We start from the raw sequence: 19,383 nt of genomic DNA, 5'->3' as shown, positions 1-19,383 counted from the left end.
ATATAACTTGTCTGTGTATATCCCTATTTAAGACAACTGCTGGGACTGCTCCAGCAGAGCTCCTGATTGACAAGTGTACTATGGTGCTTTGAGTTGGTTGGAGATCTCTCCAGCGTGCTGATAATAAAGGATGATTCATTTAAGATTGACTTTGAGTGTCTCTGGTGGTAATTTCCACGACATGGTAGTGAATTTCCACGACAATTTGGCATCATGAATGACAATTGATGCTGCCTGCAGAGTTTTCCAGGTGGGGTCTGCGAGGAAAAACCGGTGGCGCATTTTATGAAGTGTGAGGGAAATTCCCATCTGACCAAAAGAGGACAAGAAACCGCCCAGATCAGACTCTTACTGTGAGCTGCGCAGGAGGAGACACATCATCTGCAAACAATTGAGGGATGGCAACTGATTTCAGTAAGTCAATTTAAAGGAATGTGTATAGAAATTACATTTAAATTATAAAACCAATGAAACTAAACATAAAGATGTAGAAGGATGGTACCACTAACCTACAAGATAACACAAGGTGTTTTTGAATACCAGGTGTTATTTACATGTATGGGAAGTGGCAAGACTATAGAACCTATAGAGACCATAGCACAGGGACTGTAGATGCTGAGGGTCTATAGATGCTGTAGGGGACCATAGATGCTATAGCTATAGGGACTATGGATACTCAGGGACTATAGATGCTCAGGGACCATGGACACTGTAGAGACTATGGCGACTGTAGAGACTATAGAGGAACTGCAGAAGATACATATGACGTGGAAGAAGGCTAGAGCTAATCTTAGAGAGAAGACTAGAGCGAGGGCAAGTAACGGTACCACGCTCCACTGACAGCTGTCTGTAGGCATTTATAAGAGAAATGTGCACGTGGTCTGCAGCCACTGGTAGAGAATAGCATAAGGTGCACTCTGTGCTATTTCATATGTATAGTGAAGATACATATGATGCATAGGAGATAACGACAGAGAATCGTTGAAGATGCTCATGGGGTAATAAGGGAGATTACAGAGTGTGTTTGGGAATTGTACTAAGTGAATGTGGATGTGAAAGTTGTGTATGGTTGTGTAAGTGAGGAAAGGATGTGTTAAGCTGATTGAAATTTGGATAATAAGCTGATTGATTGAAATTTGGGTGTTAAGCTGATTGGAATTTGGATAATAAGATGATTGATTGAAATTTGGATGTTAAGCTGATTGAAATTTGGATAATAAGCTGATTGATTGAAATTTGGGTGTTAAGCTGATTGAAATTTGGATAATAAGATGACTGATTGAAATTTGGGTGTTAAGCTGATTGGAATTTGGATAATAAGATGATTGATTGAAATTTGGATGTTAAGCTGATTGGAATTTGGATAATAAGCTGATTGAAATGTGGATATTAAGATGACTGTACAGAGTGAATGAGAGCTGTCAGGGGACTAGCTCCAGTGGGAAAGAGGATTACTGATTCTGTGTGAGCTGAGTTTTCAGATCTATAACGTTATCATGGTGTTCTGTCCACCACTGCCCATCGATCTACAGGTAGTGAGCACAGACAGTAGAAGCCCTATAACGTTATAAAGGGATTCTGTATGGACATATGAAAGGAGAATATGCTGAATATATTTCCGAATATGCTGTTAAATAAAACACTAGTGTAGAGGAGGAATTTGTGATGTAGCACAAATGTATAATGGGTTACTAGAGATAAAGTAACATAATATTTGTATAATGGGTTACTAGAGATCTGATGAAGTAACAATATAAATAATAATAATAATATACTTTATTCTGTTCAGAGTGGTCCCTTTATGGATCATATGATAAAGATGAGGTTAAAGCATTGTACGGGACTTGATGTATCCCTAACCAATAAAACTATACACGCTTATGAGATTTCCTCCACCCTGGTAATACATTTTGAAATAAGCCCATACCCTGTTAAATAGAAAATAGAACCAATGATTTTCTGTATTCTCCTACTCAACCGTTTAACGTGCTAGGTAGAGACTTATTATGGACAGAGCATGCCATCTACAGGGGACTGATAGACAGTGCAACCCAGTTATTATATGTTGATGCCTCCAAAGCATTACATATGCATCTTAAAATAATAAACATTTAATAAATATTGAAGCAGAAAGTGAATATCCAACAGAAATGTGAAATAAATATAGAGTAACTTTTGAAGGGATACTAAGATGAAAACAATGCCTTCCAATATGGAGAAAGTTATCATGTTTGTTTTGTTTTAAACCTTGCAATAGGGGGAAAAGCAGAATGTTGTTTGAGAGTTATCCGTGTGTTTAAGCAGTAGGGATTGATGTCCGGATGATCTCTGTATGTGTGGTGCCCACCATGAATTGTGGAGGAGGGGGTGTGATGGTGCTTTGCTGGTGACACTGTCTGTGATTTATTTAGAATTTAAGCCACACTTAACCAGCATGGCTACAACAGCATTCTGCAGCGATACGCCATCCCATCTGGTTTGTGCTTAGTGGGACTATCATTTGTTTTCCAACAGGACAATGACCCAAAACACACCTCCAGGCTGTGTAAGGGATATTTGACCAAGAAGAAGAGTGATGGAGTGCTGCATCAGATGACCTGGCATCCACAATCACCCGACCTCAACCCAATTGAGATGTTTGGGATGAGTTGAACCGCAGAGTGAAGGAAAAGCAGCCAACAAGTGTTCAGCATGTGTGGCAACTTCTTCAAGACCGCTGGAAAAGCATTCGTCATGAAGCTGGTTGAGAAAATGCCAAGAGTGTGCAAAGTTGTCATCAAGGCAAAGGGAGGCTACTTTGAAGAACCTCAAATAAAATATATATATATTTTTTTTTAACACTTTTTTGGTTACTACATGATTCCATATGTGTTATTTCATAGTTTTGATGTCTTCACATTTATTCTACAATGTAGAAAATAGTAAAAATAAAGAAAAACCCTTGAATGAGTAACTGTGTCCAATTTTTTTACTGTTAGAAGCTCAGTAATCGATGAAGGCACTGATTTCACCAGAGGCACCAATCTCACCTTGACCTGCTGCTGATATCTTGAAGTTACCTATTACCTCCATTATTACATCAGGAGGATCAAACTGGAGCAGAGAAGGGAAATGCCCCTTAATGTAATCCAAGGGATTTCCATCAGTTTTCTCTATTTTCTTTGACATAGAGGAACCCATTCACAAAAAAAAGTTATTAAATTCACATGAAATAACATCAAATAAATGTATTGGTCACATACACATATTTAGCAGATGTTATTGCCTGGTGTAGCGAAATGCTTGTGTTCCTAGCTCCAACAGTGCAGTAGAAAAAACTTCTGGGTAATAATGTAAGAAATAACACACAAAAAAACTAAATACTGCAAAATTGCTTAGGAGATAGAAGCAGAGCTGCCGTGTCTGTCGACACCATCTTAGCAACTTATCATCAGGATCACTATAGGTCTTATTTTCAACAATAAATTGAGATGGGATAATTGTAGATGCCTTTTTCTTATTCAACAGTTGATTGATAATTTTCCAAGTTCATGTTATATTATTTATGATTCTTGGAATATGTTAGTAAATCTATATTTTTGGGGATATTTTAAGTAGGTGATTCAATTTGTTCTTATACTTCCTGTAATTTGCAGAAATCAGGGGAGAGGACATTTGTGAGAAACTTTTTATACAACTTTGTTTTTAACTGAGGATGTTTTTGCTACCAGTTGCATACCAAGGTTTACAGAACCCAACTGCTGCTTTCTTACGTGATTTAACTTAGGGAGAGCAGTGGTGAAATACAGAGTTGAAAGATGTGAGAAGTCTGGTAAGCAGACTCTACATCAGCCTGATTATACACATTTTCCCATGAAATATTATCCATTAAAATCTTGAAGCCCTCACAATTAGTTTTGGTCAGAAATGTCAGTATAAAGTTAGCCACATTATTAAAATAATTTGTAAAAATATCAATAAGGGTGGCAGATGAATTGATCACTCTTGTGGGTTTATAGATGAGGGGATACAGATAGCTGGAGTATAAAGTATTTAAAAAGTCAGATGTCAGTGAGTGGTTCTCACTTTTAAATAAGTTTATGTTGTAATCACCCAATAGAAAACACATTTTATCTTCATTATTAATAAAATCCAAGGTTGATGCAAGGATATCAATAAAATGACCAATGTCAGAATTGGGTGGTCGATAGATGCATTCAATTACCTCTTTTTTATCACCCCAAAAACAACAGGAGGGAATTTCTATGAGAAGAGATTCAGCATCACTGTTATCAGATGTAAGTGCGAGGTCCTCTCTTACAAATAATTGAAACGTTTATGAACAAAAATGGACATTCCTTCTCCATTGCTATTTTCTTCTCCACCCACCCCTAAAAATCCCACCCGTAATCATTTTCAGGGTGGGAGTGAGGAACATTTTATTGGACAATAATAACGCATTTTCGATTGCAATGTTGCAATAAAACATTATGTTCAAGAAGAAAACAGTAGAAGTCTGTGATGTAGTTTCCGCATGCGCGAGGTAGGGTATTGCATGGCAGTCATGGCATAAACCAAGTTCAAGTGCAGCGCTGTCTCTCTAGTAGTTATATACTGTATATTAATTAATTAAGTCATACTATAACATTACCAAGGGTACACAACAAGATATTACAAAATCATATTATATATATACAGTCAAGTCCATAAGTATTTGGACAATGACACAATTTGCATAATTTTAGCTCTGTACGCCGCCACAATGGATTGGAAAGGAAACAATCAAGATATGCTTTAAGTATAGACTTTCATCTTTAATTTAAGGGTTTTGTCAAAATTATTGTATGAACCGTGTAGGAATTATAACCATTTTTATACATAGCCCCCCCCCAATTTTAGGAGCTCAAGAGTAATTGCACAAACTAACAATCATAAATTAAATTGTGAGTTGTAATACTTGTTTGCAAATCCTTTGCAGTCAATGACTGCTTGAAGTCTGGAACCCATAGACATCACCAGATGCTGGGTTTCTTCCCTGGTGAGATCATCCGTTCACCTACTCTGCGTCTCACAAAAACATGGCATTTGGAACCAAAAATCGCAAATTTGGACTCGTCAGACCAAAGGACAGATATCCACCGGTCTAATGTCCATTGCTCATGTTTCTTGGCCTAAGCAAGTCTCTTCTTATTGGTGTCCTTTAGTAGTGGTTTCTTTGCAGCAATTCAACCATCAAGGCCTGATTCACAGTCTCCTCAATGAAGCATTTATGTGGGCTGCAATCTGAGGTGCAGTTAATGGCAGATTTCTGAGGCTGGTATCTCTAACTTATCCTCTGCAGAGGTAACTCTGGGTCTTCATTGCCTGTTGTGGTCCTCATGAGAGCCAGTTTCATCATAGCACTTGATGGTTTTTGCGACTGCACTTTAATTTGGGGGGGGGTTACTACATGATTCCTTGTGTTATTTCATAGTTTTGATGTCTTCACTATTATTTTACAATGTAGAAAAAGAGTAAAAATGAAAATAAACGCTTCAATGAGTAGGTGTGTCCAAACTTTTGATTGTGTGTGTATGTATATATATATATAAACTCAGCAAAAATATAATCGTCCCTTTTTCAGGACCCTGTCTTTCAAAGATAATTCGTAAAAATCCAAATAACTTCACAGATCTTCATTGTAAAGGGTTTAAACACTGTTTCCCATGCTTGTTCAATGAACCATAAACAATTAATGAACAGGCACCTGTGGAACGGTTGTTAAGACACTAACAGCTTACAGACAGTAGGCAATTAAGGTCACAGTTATGAAAACTTAGGACACTAGAGGCCTTTCTACTGACTCTGAAAAACACCAAAAGAAAGATGCCCAGGGTCCCTGCTCATCTGCGTGAACGTGCCTTAGGCATGCTGCAAGGAGGCATGAGGACTGCAGATGTGGCCAGTGCAATAAATTGCAATGTCCGTACTGTGAGACGCCTAAGACAGCGTTACAGGGAGACAGGACAGACAGCCGATCGTCCTCGCAGTGGCAGACCACATGTAACATCACCTGCACAGGATTGGTACATCCGAACATCACACCTGCGGGACAGGTACAGGATGGCAACAACAACTGCCCGAGTTACACCAGGAACGCACAATCCCTCTATCAGTGCTCAGACTGTCCGCAATAGGCTGGACTAGGGGCGTGTAGGCCTGTTGTAAGGCAGGTCCTCACCAGACATCACCGGCAACAACGTCGCCTATGGGCACAAACCCACCGTCGCTGGACCTGACTGGCAAAAAGTGCTCTTCACTGACGAGTCACGGTTTTGTCTCACCAGGGGTGATGGTCGGATTCGCATTTATGGTCGAAGGAATGAGCGTTACACCTAGGCCTGTACTCTGGAGCGGGATCGATTTGGAGGTGGAGGGTCCGTCATGGTCTGGGGCGGTGTGTCACAGCATCATCGGACTGAGCTTGTTGTCATTGCACAGCGTTGAGATTGCCTGCGTTACAGGGAAGACATCCTCCTCCCTCATGTGGTAACCTTCCTGCAGGCTCATCCTGACATGACCCTCCAGCACGACAATGCCACCAGCCATACTTCTCGTTCTGTGCGTGATTTCCTGCAAGACAGGAATGTCAGTGTTCTGCCATGGCCAGCGAAGAGACCGGATCTCAATCCCATTGAGCACGTCTGGAACTTGTTGGATCAGAGGGTGAGGGCTAGGGCCATGCCCCCCAGAAATGTCCAGGAACTTGCAGGTGCCTTGGTGGAAGAGTGGGGTAACATCTCACAGCAAGAACTGGCAAATCTTGTGCAGTCCATGAGGAGGAGATGCACTGCAGTATTTAATGCAGCTGGTGGCCACACCAGATACTGACTGTTACTTTTGACCCCCCCCCCCTTTGTTCAGGGACACATTATTCCATTTCTGTTAGTCACGTCTGTGGAACTTGTTCAGTTTATGTCTCAGTTGTTGAATCTTATGTTCATACAAATATTTACACATGTTAGGTTTGCTGAAAATAAACGCATTTGACAGTAAGAGGACGTTTCTTTTTTTGCTGATATATATTTTAAAAATTGCCAATGTCATCAAATTCGTTTTTATTGAGGTTATACATTTTTTTAATTCAAGTTGGTTACAATTGTACTGAGCATTTGCTCTGCAGACACTGAACAAAAAAATAGGAGGCTAATTCATCACTTAACATAAGGGGATGAGAAGGGGAAATTACAATGATTAGAAACAAAAGAGATTAAAATAATTAAATGGATAGTCTAGAAGAAGTCCATGTCATCAGGTGCATCCAGGTCACGGTATTCAATGATGTTGCGTGGATCTCCCCGAGACATTCTGAAGGAAACAGCCAGGATGCAGAGCGAAGAGGCACAGCATAGAAATAGGAAAGAGTGACAGAAAAATTAACAGAGGTTTCTAAACATAAGTCAGTCATTAGCAGAAAAGGAAAGCTTTTTAAAAATGTTTTTTATTTAACCTCTTAATTTACCAGGCAAGTTGACTGAAAACACATTCTCATTTACAGCAACAACCTGGGGAATAGCTACAGGGGAGAGGGGGGATGAATGAGCCAATTGGAAGCTGGAGATGATTAGGTGGCTATGATTGTATGTGGGCCAGATTGGAAATTTAGCCAGGACACCGGGGTTAACACCCCTACTCTTACGATAAGTACCATGGGATCTTAGTGACCAGAGTCAGGACACCCGTTTAACGTCTCATCCGAAAGACGGCACCCTACACAGGGCAATTTCCCCAATCACCGCCATTGGGAATTCAGATGTTTTTTTAGACCAGAGGGAAAAGTACCTCCTACTGGCCCTCCAACACCACTTCCAGCAGCATCTGGTCTCCCATCCTGGGACCGACCAAAACCAACCCTGCTTAGCTTCAGAGGTAAGCCAGCAGTGGTATGCAGTTGGCCGAAGCTATTGGTGCGGTATTCGTCCCTAACTGACCATGGTCTCACCTGTTGTTGCGGGGTTTACCAGGGTAGCCACCACCCTGTCCACGGAAGTTGTCATAGTTACCCCGACCGCCCCCATACTGGTTTGGTGGGTAAGGAGGTCCACCTTGGGAAGAGAAAGGTACAGTATGTGTGTCATGTCAGAACAGAATACCTGAGAGCTGCAACCAAATGAATTACATAGTTGTGGTAAACGTAATGTGTTAAATTCTCAGGATAAGTGGTGAAGTAAAAAGGGCTTAATAAATCAATGTGATTGATTATATGATAGGAGCCGAGGCAGAGGCTCACCTCCGTAACCCATGACAGGAGGACGAGGCTGGCCGGGACCGAAGCCCATGAGGCCCTGGGGAGGGAAGGGCATGCCTGGAGAAAGAACTCCTACAGAGAGAGATGGATAGAGACAGGGTCAGTGGAAAAATACACACTAAGATTCAATGATACAGCTACACCTAAACTATTCTAGAAACATTTGCTCCCCTACACCTAAACTATACTAGAAACATTTGCTCCCCGGGGGCCTGTTCAGGAGGATGTAACATTACAGAACGTTCGAATACAAAATGTATGGTGTAGAACAAATATGATCGTCAGCGACAACAGGGAATCGTGTCAGCGCTATTCATTCTATTTCTATGTGCAACGTGTCCCTCACCCTGTCCTGGGCCAGGCGGAGGAGGTGGCTTCATCTCCGGGAGGGAAGGTCGCTTGGCATCCATGAGGAAGTTATTGAAAAACACCACCTCCTTTTTCACCTCATCAATTTTGTCCCCGTGTTTGTTCAGGATGTGCTTGCGCACAAACTCTGGGCCCTGGCCAGGCAGAGGGAACAAATTAATTCACATTTTAATCTGCACCACACCGTGGCAAGGGAGATACAGACCAGTACATGCTTAATGCTCTTTGGATATACAATATTTCTGTTTGACAATTTACTTCCATCCTAACAGACACACACCTTGAACTTCTTGCCACTGAGGGGGCAGAGCCACTTGTCCTTGCCCAGCTCCTGGGTGTTTGCCGACACAAACTTCTCCACCTCATGCTCCGGGTCCTTTCGGCCCATCTTGCCTGCCTCCTCCTCTGATAGCTTCTCCTTCACACTGAATAGGGGGCTCAGCCTCTCCTCAAATGTCTTCTGCCACTCCAACACTGAGTGCATGACAGGGGGAGGGGGAGACAGTCAGTCAATAGTGTGTCAGTGTATGATGCAGCCATCTCAAATGTGTGCCTAGCCAGTGTTGAATATTACAGTAGTGTCCTGCTCACCTTCCCCGTGTGTGATGCGGTTGGGAGGGATGGGCCCACGCACATGGATCATGCCACAGCGGTTGGGCATCTCATCCTCGCTGGGGTACTCGCAGTTGTTGTAGTAGTCAATGGAATGGACAATACGCAGGTAGAAGAGAAGACGGTCCAACACCTGGGAAGAGATGAAGGAAATCAAGTCAAGATAATGTACTTTTTCCTTTTCATTTGACTACTTTAGTGTCAGACAAAACCCAAACAGTAAAATAAATAAAAATATAAAAATAATGTAAAGCTGCTGTGTATCAGTGTGTGCCAAGGCAGATGGATGGACCTTGACCAGCGTGTCATCCCTCTCCACAGTGATCTCAGCTGGGTTCCCCTCCTTGCTGCCATCCTCTGCATCAGCTCCGCCCACACTGCCCAGTAGCTCCTCCTCCTCAGCGCTCACCTCCTCTATCAAGTAGTCAGTGATGTTCTTCAGGATGGGGTTCTGAGCCGCCATCTGATACAACCACACAATACGGGATTAAACATCCAAGAAACGGATAAATTCATGATACATACTGCAAAGATGCCAAATTGCTTTCAGTGTCTTGTACCTCCACAGCAGACACATTATCTCCCCGGGCCTTTTGGCTCCACAGCCTGCCTCTGTCGTCCAGAGAGTGGATGAGTTTGGCTGACAGTTTGATGTCATTGCGCAGCACCTGTTTGTGCTGAGTGATGCCGTTGATGTTGCGGACCCTCCGGGCTAGGTCTCTGTTCACCCCCGGAGCCAGCTCACAGTCACGCAGCTACACACAGTCGAGAGGACACATACAGGGTCAGAAAACTCACTAACCAGCGGTGTGACTCAAGTGCCATATCTTGCTCATCATCAGGTTCCAGTACTGCCTAATGTTGTAGTCTTGAAAGGTTGTTAAACTCACTCTGATGTTCTGGAGGTTCCAGCAGGTCTCCTTGATGTTGACACTGCGGTCAAACGTCACCCAGCAGCGTCGGAAGAACCTGACACATTGAATGGAGGTGGTAAGAGGTATACATACATGAGGCGAATGACAGACGGTACATTTTCAACCGTCCACTATAGTCCATTAGCAGCAAGGAGCAGCAGACAGGGTCCAGCTGTGGAAGTGGAACTAACCTGCGCTCCGGTTGGGGATCAGACAAGCACACTCGCATGAACCCAGGATATCTCCGACACAGCTGGGGGAGGCAAAAACAACAGGTTAGTTCTTCCTCCTGGATGCCTCCAGTCATTGTGTGTGTGTGTGGGTAACAGCTGTATCTGAGAGTCCCTTGTATCAATGTAACTTCAGAGTAGAGTGTCATTCTGACAGTCCATACAAGTGTTCAGTATGTTTGTACAGGCAAATTGCTTGAACTCACAGCTATGATCTCGGCCTTGGAGATTGTGGGGGCGATGCTCCTCATGAATAAAGAGCAGGTCCTGTGGAGAGGCCTGGGTCTCAGGGGCTGGTCCTCCTTGGGTTTCTTCTCCTCTTGTTTCTCCCTTTCTCTCGCCCTTTCCTTTGGTTTCTCCTCTTTGCTTTTCTTTCCGTCAGCTACACAATTTGAGTGGAGCAGAGAAGTCATTACCTTACCAAAAATATATTTGAATACTAGAATTTGTGAAAACAGTGACCCCAACGCAGTCCCTTCATCACTCACCTTCACCCTCTTCTTCCTCTTCATCCTTGTCCTCCCCCTCCTCCTTTTCCTCATCATCCTTGTCCTCCCCTTCCTCCTTTTCCTCACCCTCATCCTCCTTCTCTGCATTTTTATCAGAGGAATGATGGGAGTTGGAGTCTGAATCGGAGTCACTCTCAGAGGCACTGGCCTCATCTTCACTGTCTCCACTGTGCTTCCGCTTCCTCTTCTTACTCAGCTAACACACATGGGAAGGAAAATAGGTGGTGGTAAAGGTCAATAGATACATCACTGATTCAAATCAATTAGCCAAAATCCTAACTTGAGTACTGTCTTAGTGCAAATTTCCCACTGTCATCGATGCAAGTTAGGATTTGGCCCATTAAGAGCAGCACATTCATTCTAAAAGACAGAAAGATGGACTAAGACACATGGATGCTAAACACTAACCTTCTTAGGCTCAGGCACAACTTCTTTGCTTTTCACCTCTTTTTCTCCTTTCTCTTCTCCCTCACTCTCTTCTGCTGCTGCTTCACCACCACCGTTTGCACCCTTCTCCGTGCTGCAGGCATCACTCTCCCCCTGTGGCAGAGTTTGCTACATCAATGACTAGATGACAAGCATTTCACTACATCCGCAATAACATCTGCTAAATATGAGTATGTGACCAATAGAATTGGATGACTTCCTGTTCTCGAGGGGGAAGAATAGAGCAGGGCAAAGAAAAAGTGGTTACGACAAGACAGCATACATTCTCTTTGTCGGCTGGGGGTTTGCGGTCATTGTCCTGATTCTTATCCTTGGGCTCCTCTTTTTTGGGGGGTTCAGTTCCAGGACCAACAGCTGCCGCCCTGTCAGCTCTCTCCCTCTCCTCTTCCTCCTCAGACGGCAGCTCCAATATACGCAGGTCATGATCTGTCCCTCCCTCCATCTTTATCACCGCTGAATGACAGAGGGAGGACAGGGGTAAGGACACTGGTCACCAACCGGTCGATCGTGATCGACTGGTCGATCTCCAAGGCATTCATAGTCGTTCAGCAAACATTTCTGTAAAAAACCCAATGATAAAGCCTTGCATATCTATTTTTGTCTTATTCATTTCATGCTGTTGGCAGTAGGTGCACTAGCTGCCCTAGCGCTGGCATAGTGAAGTGTTCCCAGTTTGAACCATTTCATGTGTCTGAAAGTAAAACTGTGCCTACCCGGCAGCCCCGGAGAGCAAATCAAGATAACTGCAGACACTGATCTGAGCGTCCTTATGTAAAGACTGTAAAAAGAAGCCTCAAACACACAGCAAAGTTGATACTGTGAGATTAAAACCATGACTAAAGAGAGTGTCAATGAATACAGCAAAGACCTGCTGTTTTTACGAGGAAGTTCACATTTAAGTTATTCAACACTTATAAGTCATTAAATGTGCTTCTCCCTACTTCCACTTACGCTACAATCAACACTGCAGTTGCAATGCATAAGTAGCAAATTGTATAGATAAGCTGATAAAAATAAGGCTCGCTTGTCTTCAATATTAAGAAATATTAAACTTTCTCTGGTCATAGGAGTAACATGAATTGGTGCATGGGGCAGAAATAATGCAGTGCGACTCGAGTTGCCATTAGCTGGAATAATGTGTGTCCTTTTGGTCAGTCTCAGAGGGACTGTGAGAGGAAGCCTTAGACGCAGGCCATCAGTTCAGTAAAAATTTTAAAAGCTATTTATGCTCACTAAGCTGTGCCTCAAGTAATACAACAAATTATATATTACCAGTGTGATTATATACCTTACATTTTTAAATATCATTTCAAAATGGTCTGAGAAAAATATTGAACAACCCTCATTGCTACAGACCTGTTTTTAATAGGTTCATGTTGCATAGGCGTACGTTTTTTAAGTCATGTTACAAAATTGTGAATTGTAGAATTCGGCTTGCATTTTGACCCAGAAAGTGATATTGAATCAGAAAAAGGTTGGTGAACACTGGGTTAGGATATATAACCTGTTGAGGTAACTAAACCAACAAATAACACTCATCCTGACACTGCTCGAAACTAAGGTTGACATCAAAATACTCTGGAAGAGAGCTGAATGAAGCCATTAGAGAGGTCTCCCACTGCCACCCACCTCTAACCACACCCACTACTCTACCTGCATCCAAGACCTTCATGATGGCCTGGGCCTTCTCCATGTCCAGGGAGACGGTGTCGAACCAGCCGTTCTCCATCAGGAATATGTAGACATTCAGCCGGTTCTGCAAGCCACTGTGGGCCTCAGCCTTCCGCCGGCCCGCCTCATCCGGGTGGTATTTGGATCTGAACCTGAGTTCACAACAATGTCCCCAAAAGAGCATGGGAGAGAGACAGGAGCAGGGATGGAGGGGAGGAGAGCAGAATGTTAGAGAATGCCCTTGTATGTATGGCCAGGCCAAATAAACTGGCCTACAGCAATTAACTGGGACTAATATACTGCCATTCTATACCCAAACACTAAATCAAATTTAAAAAACAAAATTAAAATACTGGAGGACAACTTTTTTCTGAACGTTCCTGTATCCTGCAATGTCTTATTTGGGGGGAACACAGCATGTCCATCAATTAAATGCAACTACAATATATACTCAAAAGTATGTGGACACCACTTCAAATTAGTGGATTGGGCTATTTCAGCCACACCCGTTGCTGACAGGTGTATAAAATTGAGCACACAGCCATGCAATCTCCATAGAGAAACATTGGCAGTAGAAGAAGAGCTCAGTGACTTTCAACGGGGCTCCATCATAGCATGCCACCTTCCCAACAAGTCCATTTGTCACATTTCTGCCCCAGTCAACTGTAAGTGCTGTTATTGTGAAGTGGAAACAACTATGAGCAACAACAGCTCAGCCATGAAGTAGTAGGCCACACAAGCTCACAGAACGGAACCGCCGAGTGCTGAAGCGTGTAAAAACCATTTGTTCTCGGTTGCAATACTCACGACAGAGTTCCAAACTGCCTCTGGAAGCAACGTCAGCACAAGAACTGTTTGTCAGGAGCTTCATGAAATGGGTTTCCATGGCCGAGCAGCTGCACACAAGCCTACGAGCCTATAAACGCTACAGTATACAATGACATTCTAGACGATTCTGTGCTTCCAACTTCGTGGCAACAGTTTGGGGAAGGCCCTTTCCTGTTCCAGCATGACAATGGCCCCGTGCACAAACTGAAGTCCATACAGAAATGGTTGGTTTGTTGAGATCGGTGTGGAAGAACTTGACTGGCCTGCAGAGCCCCGACCTCAACCCCATCGAACACATTTGGGATGAATTGGAACGCAGACTACGAACCGGGCCTAATCTCCCAGCATCAGTGCCCGACCTCACTAATGCTCGTGGCTGAATGAAAGCTAGTCCCCCGCAGCAATGTTCCAACATCTAGTGGAAAGCCTTCCGAGAAGAGTGGAGGCTGTTACAGCAGCAATGTGGGGAGCAACTCCATATTAATGCCCATGATTTTGGAATGAGATGTTCGACAAGCAGGTGTCCACATACTTTTGGTTATGTAGTGTATCTAGGTCCACTCAAGTGACTGGCATATGAAGAAACACTTTTGTTCTGCACCTGGAAATGCTCTGGTGTCCTACTGTGGATTCTTCACAAAGTTTGCATGGTGTTATGTTTGTGTGTGAGTATAGCCGTTTGTGAAACATATCAGGATGCTTTAGGTCAACGCACCAAAAATAACTCAAAGGCAAAAGGGACACAGATAATCAAATAAAATAACATAACACAGTTTAGAATTTTACAGTTCAGAAGAGCAAATTTGCCATGGAGTGGTCAAAATTTACCTTTTTTTCTCCCAGTATAACAACACATATATACTGAGAGGGGTCTCTTCTGTAAAAATGGGCTCCACTTCACCCCCCTACTGTGTTTGTGTGCGCACACAATTTCATTTTCGGTTTTGGGATTCGATTTGATCCAAATATAAAAACAAAAAATGGGGGAAAAAAGCATCACATACTAAAGAAAAGAAAATATTTCCATGCGCGCAGGTGGTTTATTTGTCTGTCTAGCTAGTATGCCTGGTACTGTACGTCTAAAAGCAACTGCATTGTGCGCAGTGCAAACCCTAGCTGTCTAATAACGATTCCTGCGAGGAGTTCCAGTTTTTCTCATCTTCAAAAACCTTGTTGTGAAGGGCGGGGGGAGGAGTGGGAGGGAAGAAGGTTTGGTTAAGTTAAGAAAAAAAAATAACATTGACATTGTATCATAATCCCTGGACACACTTGTTTGTGTGATAAGCAAAACCAACAAACATACTCTGTTAAAAACTGTGTCAAATGACTATCCAAATCAGATTCACTTAAGAGCCAAATCTCTATCCTGTACTCTTTACTAGCTAGGCTATTTACTGACCTCTCTATTCATGATGGTAACCGCCCATAGCATTAACCAACTATTCTTATCTGAAGGTGGCATGGTATGCATGATAAGCCTGCCCAAAATACCAAGTATTTTCTTAACACTTTCAATAATAGATCAAAATCGTTATATATAATAAATGTAATTAAGTATGTTCAGGATATTTTAAATACACCCATTCAACAATACCCTTTTTAGTTAGATAACCAATTAAAAGTCTTGTATGCCTTGATATCGCAGCCTGTCAAATATAGGCCTAACGTCTTCCACAAACTATACTGTCTTTTCCAAGCTATTAAAGAACAGCTCCGATAGCGCCAGATCCATTTGACTGACAATTTCTGTGAATAGAAAGGTTGTCAGTGTTGCCAGCCTAATTCACAGCAAACTGATCATGAATACTAATAATAGAGCAGCAAAGGCTATGATAATCGTACCACTCTTCATCTTTGTGCGCAAGGAAGAAGTCCTGCATCTGCTGCCGTCGGAAGTCTATCTTGTACTCATTATAACGTTTGACTGCCTCGGTCTCATCCACAGAGTCATCAAGGGACAGAAGGAACTCCTTAAAGCTCTTCATCACTGGAGGTGGCAGGCCGAGATCCATATCATGGATGTTTCCTAGCCTAGTAGACAAATGACATGGTTAAAAAGAGTGTGAGATAACCAGTTACTTAGACACTTTGACTAACTAAGGGCAAGCTAATCTATTGGGTGGAACAGTCACAGCTCCAGTCAAAAACATGGTGCCATTTTAATGTCATCTGCTTTCCACAGATGACAAAGACAGCATGTCTGCATGAACAGGTTGGTTGTGCACAGTCTACCCTCCTCACCTTGCCTGGATGGGTATGCCATGGTGAGGCTGCATGAGATGAAGGTCAGGGTGGCCCCAAGGCTGTGGAGGGGCGTAGCTGGGGCCTCCGCCACCACCGTAGCCCAAGTCATACCCACCATGGTAGGGATCTCCTCCATGGTCATCCCTGATCAAAACAGAGGGAAGATTAACTCAAACATTGTGGACGGCAATGTAGGGTAGTGTAGATAAATTTGATTCTCACCAATCTCTCCTCATGCGTTTCTGTTGGGGACTCATGTCGTGCCTGGGTGGGGAGAACCTCTCCCTGCGACCTCTCTCGTAGTCCCGATACTCCCCCCGGCTACGCCGCTCCCTGCCCCTGTCCCACTCCCTTGCAGATGGGCGCCAGTAAACGGAAAGAGCAAAAAGATACATGTGAAACACCATGCATGTATGACATGGATTGGAATTGTTGTCTCTAATTTCAAAAGTTGTTTCCAATGTGTCTTTATTTCTCTTTTGTTTTATACAAGTCTATTCCCTCTTCCTCACCTGTCATTCCAGTCATCCCTACGCCTTTCCTCTCTCTCTCGGGAGCGGTCATAGTTGTCGCTCCTCTCACGACGGAACTTGTCTCTCCTTCTGCGATCATATTCATCATCACTGTCCGCCATCAACCTAAAAATGTAGGTCTGTGGACAAATAGCATAATAAACATTAAAATGGTAAGTAGCTAATGGCAGCAAACAAATGAAATCGAACGGGCCACAGTAATCAAGCTAATATAATCATCATAATTTGTTAAACACCAACATTACGTTGTCCTTAGCCAAATGTGTGTAGCAAAGCATGTGCCTCCTGATTGAGGTATGCTACTGGGAGTCACATGACCAGTTAGCTAACCAACATCTTACATGGCATTTCAAGTAGCTAGCTAGCTGTTTATGTAGCTAACATTAACTAGCTAGTGTTCGCGCCGCATTAACTAGCTAGCTTGAATATCTGTTTTTCGAAGGTTTAGTGAAGCTAGCTACTTCTTTCTCCATGGTAGCTAGTTGTAGTTTAATTAGGTACTTCCAATTTACTGCTAGCTTAGTTAACATGTTCATAGTAGCAAGCTAAAGTTAGCGTCCCCAGCACTGTTATTTGGCTAGCTATCTAACTAGCCGCGTTAGTTGGAAGTTGCTAGCTAGTACCGGTAGACGCAAACAAAGCAAGGTCGGTACTTTTACTAGGCCGTTGTATTTTACGTGCTACAAAACATATGCTGTTACTTTCTTTACATAACATCAGCTTTAGTATACATGTCGTGACAGTATGAAATGAAACTTTATAGGGGGTAAATTACCTGTTAATAAATCACGTTCTTTTAGCAATCCTGCGTGGTCTCTTAATGGCGACGCTGTTAGACAGGAAACACATTTCCCGGAAGTTGGATTACACGTTCAAACTGCATATTTAGTTAAGAATATAGCCAAACACACGGGTTTAAGAAAAAAGGAACAATAAAACATACAATAAAAATAACTTTTACAAACGTCACAAAGGTCTTATATACATTTAATTATACATATCATATATCAGGTTGAATGCTTCAAAGGCAGCATATGAATTTCAGGGGAAGTTAATAATTGTACAAAAATATGAATCATAGAGGTAGTTTTAAAAAATATACACTGAACAAAAATAAAACGTAACATGTAAAGTGTTGGCCACATGTTTCATGAGCTGAAATAAAAGATCCCCGAAATTTTACATGAGCACAAATGCTTATTTCTCTCAAATTGTGTGCACAAATTTGTTTACATCCCTGTTAGTGAGCATTTATTATTTTCCAAGATAAACCATCCACCTGACAGGTGCTGTGTGTGTGACTCAGATCACAGGGCTGGGACCACCAGGCTACATGATCCTGTTTGGTCCCATACTGTGTCCTGAAGCCAACTCCTCTATCATTCGCATGACAAACATGGCATGACAACAACAATAGAAGAGTTGGCTACAGCACACAATCCAGTACTCACCTTTGTCATTCAATGGTATGACACATTCTTTTGGCTCTTAGTCTTGCTCCTGAACTTATTATGCTGGTGATCCATTAAGTCCCAGAGGATGTGCGACCAGACAGGAGTGGGTTCAACACCCTGATCCACGTTAGACCATACATCCTTGTATGATGATAATATACGGACATCCCCTGACTCGTCATTGACATCTGGCTGCTTAAGAGACATTAAATTAATTTGTGGTACAAAATAGTAATTTGACAAAACCGATGATGGACAGGAAAACACAATACAAACAGTCTGAAACCATCATTTGTATTATACATGAATTACAGTACAAGTGTTTATTTCATCTTTAAGTGGAACAAAGGGTCCCCTAAAACAGTGATGTTCCTGTAGCTAACATATTTTTATTCAGCACAAAGGCAAATACATTTGGTCACGTTCCTCCCTGTCCAGTTTTTAAGGGAACTCTTTGGAAACAAGCAAAAAAGATGAGATGAGTTAGAATAGTAAGCGAGAGACACAGGAGAGGGGGAAGGTGATGACTAAGGCATCCTTTCCCACAACAGACAGTAAGAAATATCAGCTATGTTGTATCAGGTGTAATGAACATTGAAGGTTTTAGATCATTGGAGGTTATATATATGCTTTCACGGGGGAGATGTCAAACACTTTCTAAAGGGCAAGTACACAACTGATTTGTGCGATGACTGTTTACTAGCTGAATGTCTTTTATAAATGGAGTTTAAAAAAGAAAGTGTGTGGGGGAGCCTTATTGAAATGAAAACACAGTCAGGGAACATCACGAAGCCAGACTTGTTGAGCTATGCTCAATGTTAATTAGCCTAATGACTGTACCCTTTGAGGTATTTGCTTATAAATGAATCTGTGTCTCTTCGACACAGAATAGAAATGAGAGGCGTGGTGACTGGTCCAATCCATTGACCATAACCATTCATGGCTCAGTTCAATTCAACCAATGGAACTGCAGGGCTGGTAAACTGCAGAGGGCTAGAAGCAAATTCATGCTGTCATTCAGTTATGGTACAGTACGAGTCACTAGGTTTTTAGTTGGTAATGATTTAGAACATTTATCGTCAAATAAATTGCCTATTTTTAGAATTATTCTGATTTCAACGACTGTTGTGAATCTTATGACAATTGTTCTTCACTTTCAAAACACAGCCAGGAAAGACACCATTCCCGCTAATCATGGTACTTTGGTGGAGGGAGAGGGGATATTTAAGTTAATTTACCGTATTCTAACTAATGTCGATAGGAAGTTGATTCCTGGCTGATAAAAACTCAAGACTTAAAACAGAAG

General features: G+C 42.4%; 1 protein-coding gene across 2 annotated transcripts; it reads right to left on the bottom strand.

Annotated features, from left to right (window-relative positions):
* Window positions 1–7,061: 7,061 nt before the first annotated feature.
* On the bottom strand, window positions 7,062–17,511 carry LOC139537337 (serrate RNA effector molecule homolog). 2 transcript variants are annotated; one of them, XM_071338534.1, is made up of 20 exons: window positions 17,399–17,511; window positions 16,604–16,742; window positions 16,313–16,457; window positions 16,088–16,234; window positions 15,689–15,877; window positions 13,001–13,170; window positions 11,610–11,800; window positions 11,309–11,440; window positions 10,880–11,096; window positions 10,598–10,773; window positions 10,353–10,414; window positions 10,138–10,216; window positions 9,808–10,002; window positions 9,540–9,710; window positions 9,227–9,380; window positions 8,916–9,109; window positions 8,613–8,769; window positions 8,249–8,338; window positions 7,961–8,063; window positions 7,062–7,326 (listed from the first exon to the last, which is right to left on the bottom strand). In XM_071338534.1, the coding sequence occupies exons 2-20, from the start codon at window positions 16,722–16,724 to the stop codon at window positions 7,251–7,253; spliced, it is 2,769 nt and encodes a 922-aa protein (XP_071194635.1). In that variant the 5' UTR covers window positions 16,725–16,742; window positions 17,399–17,511; the 3' UTR covers window positions 7,062–7,250. The 2 variants fall into 2 exon arrangements, with proteins under 2 accessions (XP_071194635.1, XP_071194636.1); XM_071338535.1 differs by having other exon boundaries at window positions 11,345–11,440.
* Between the last annotated feature and the right edge of the window lie 1,872 nt (window positions 17,512–19,383).

The sequence above is a fragment of the Salvelinus alpinus genome, chromosome 13 (assembly GCF_045679555.1).
Source record: "Salvelinus alpinus chromosome 13, SLU_Salpinus.1, whole genome shotgun sequence".
Lineage (NCBI taxonomy): Eukaryota > Metazoa > Chordata > Actinopteri > Salmoniformes > Salmonidae > Salvelinus > Salvelinus alpinus.
Note: the sequence above shows the minus strand (reverse complement) of the source record. Positions and strands in the feature narration are given on the sequence as shown.

Excerpts from the sequence above, each read along its gene's own strand:
- LOC139537337 (XM_071338534.1), bottom strand. The coding sequence starts at position 16,724 with ATGGCGGACAGTGATGATGAATATGATCGCAGAAGGAGAGACAAGTTC. Across the intron at positions 11,097-11,308 it reads TTGTGCCTGAGCCTAAGAAG|CTGAGTAAGAAGAGGAAGCG; the intron begins GTTAGTGTTTAG and ends CATGTGTGTTAG. Across the intron at positions 8,770-8,915 it reads TCAGTGGCAAGAAGTTCAAG|GGCCCAGAGTTTGTGCGCAA; the intron begins GTGTGTGTCTGT and ends CTGCCTGGCCAG.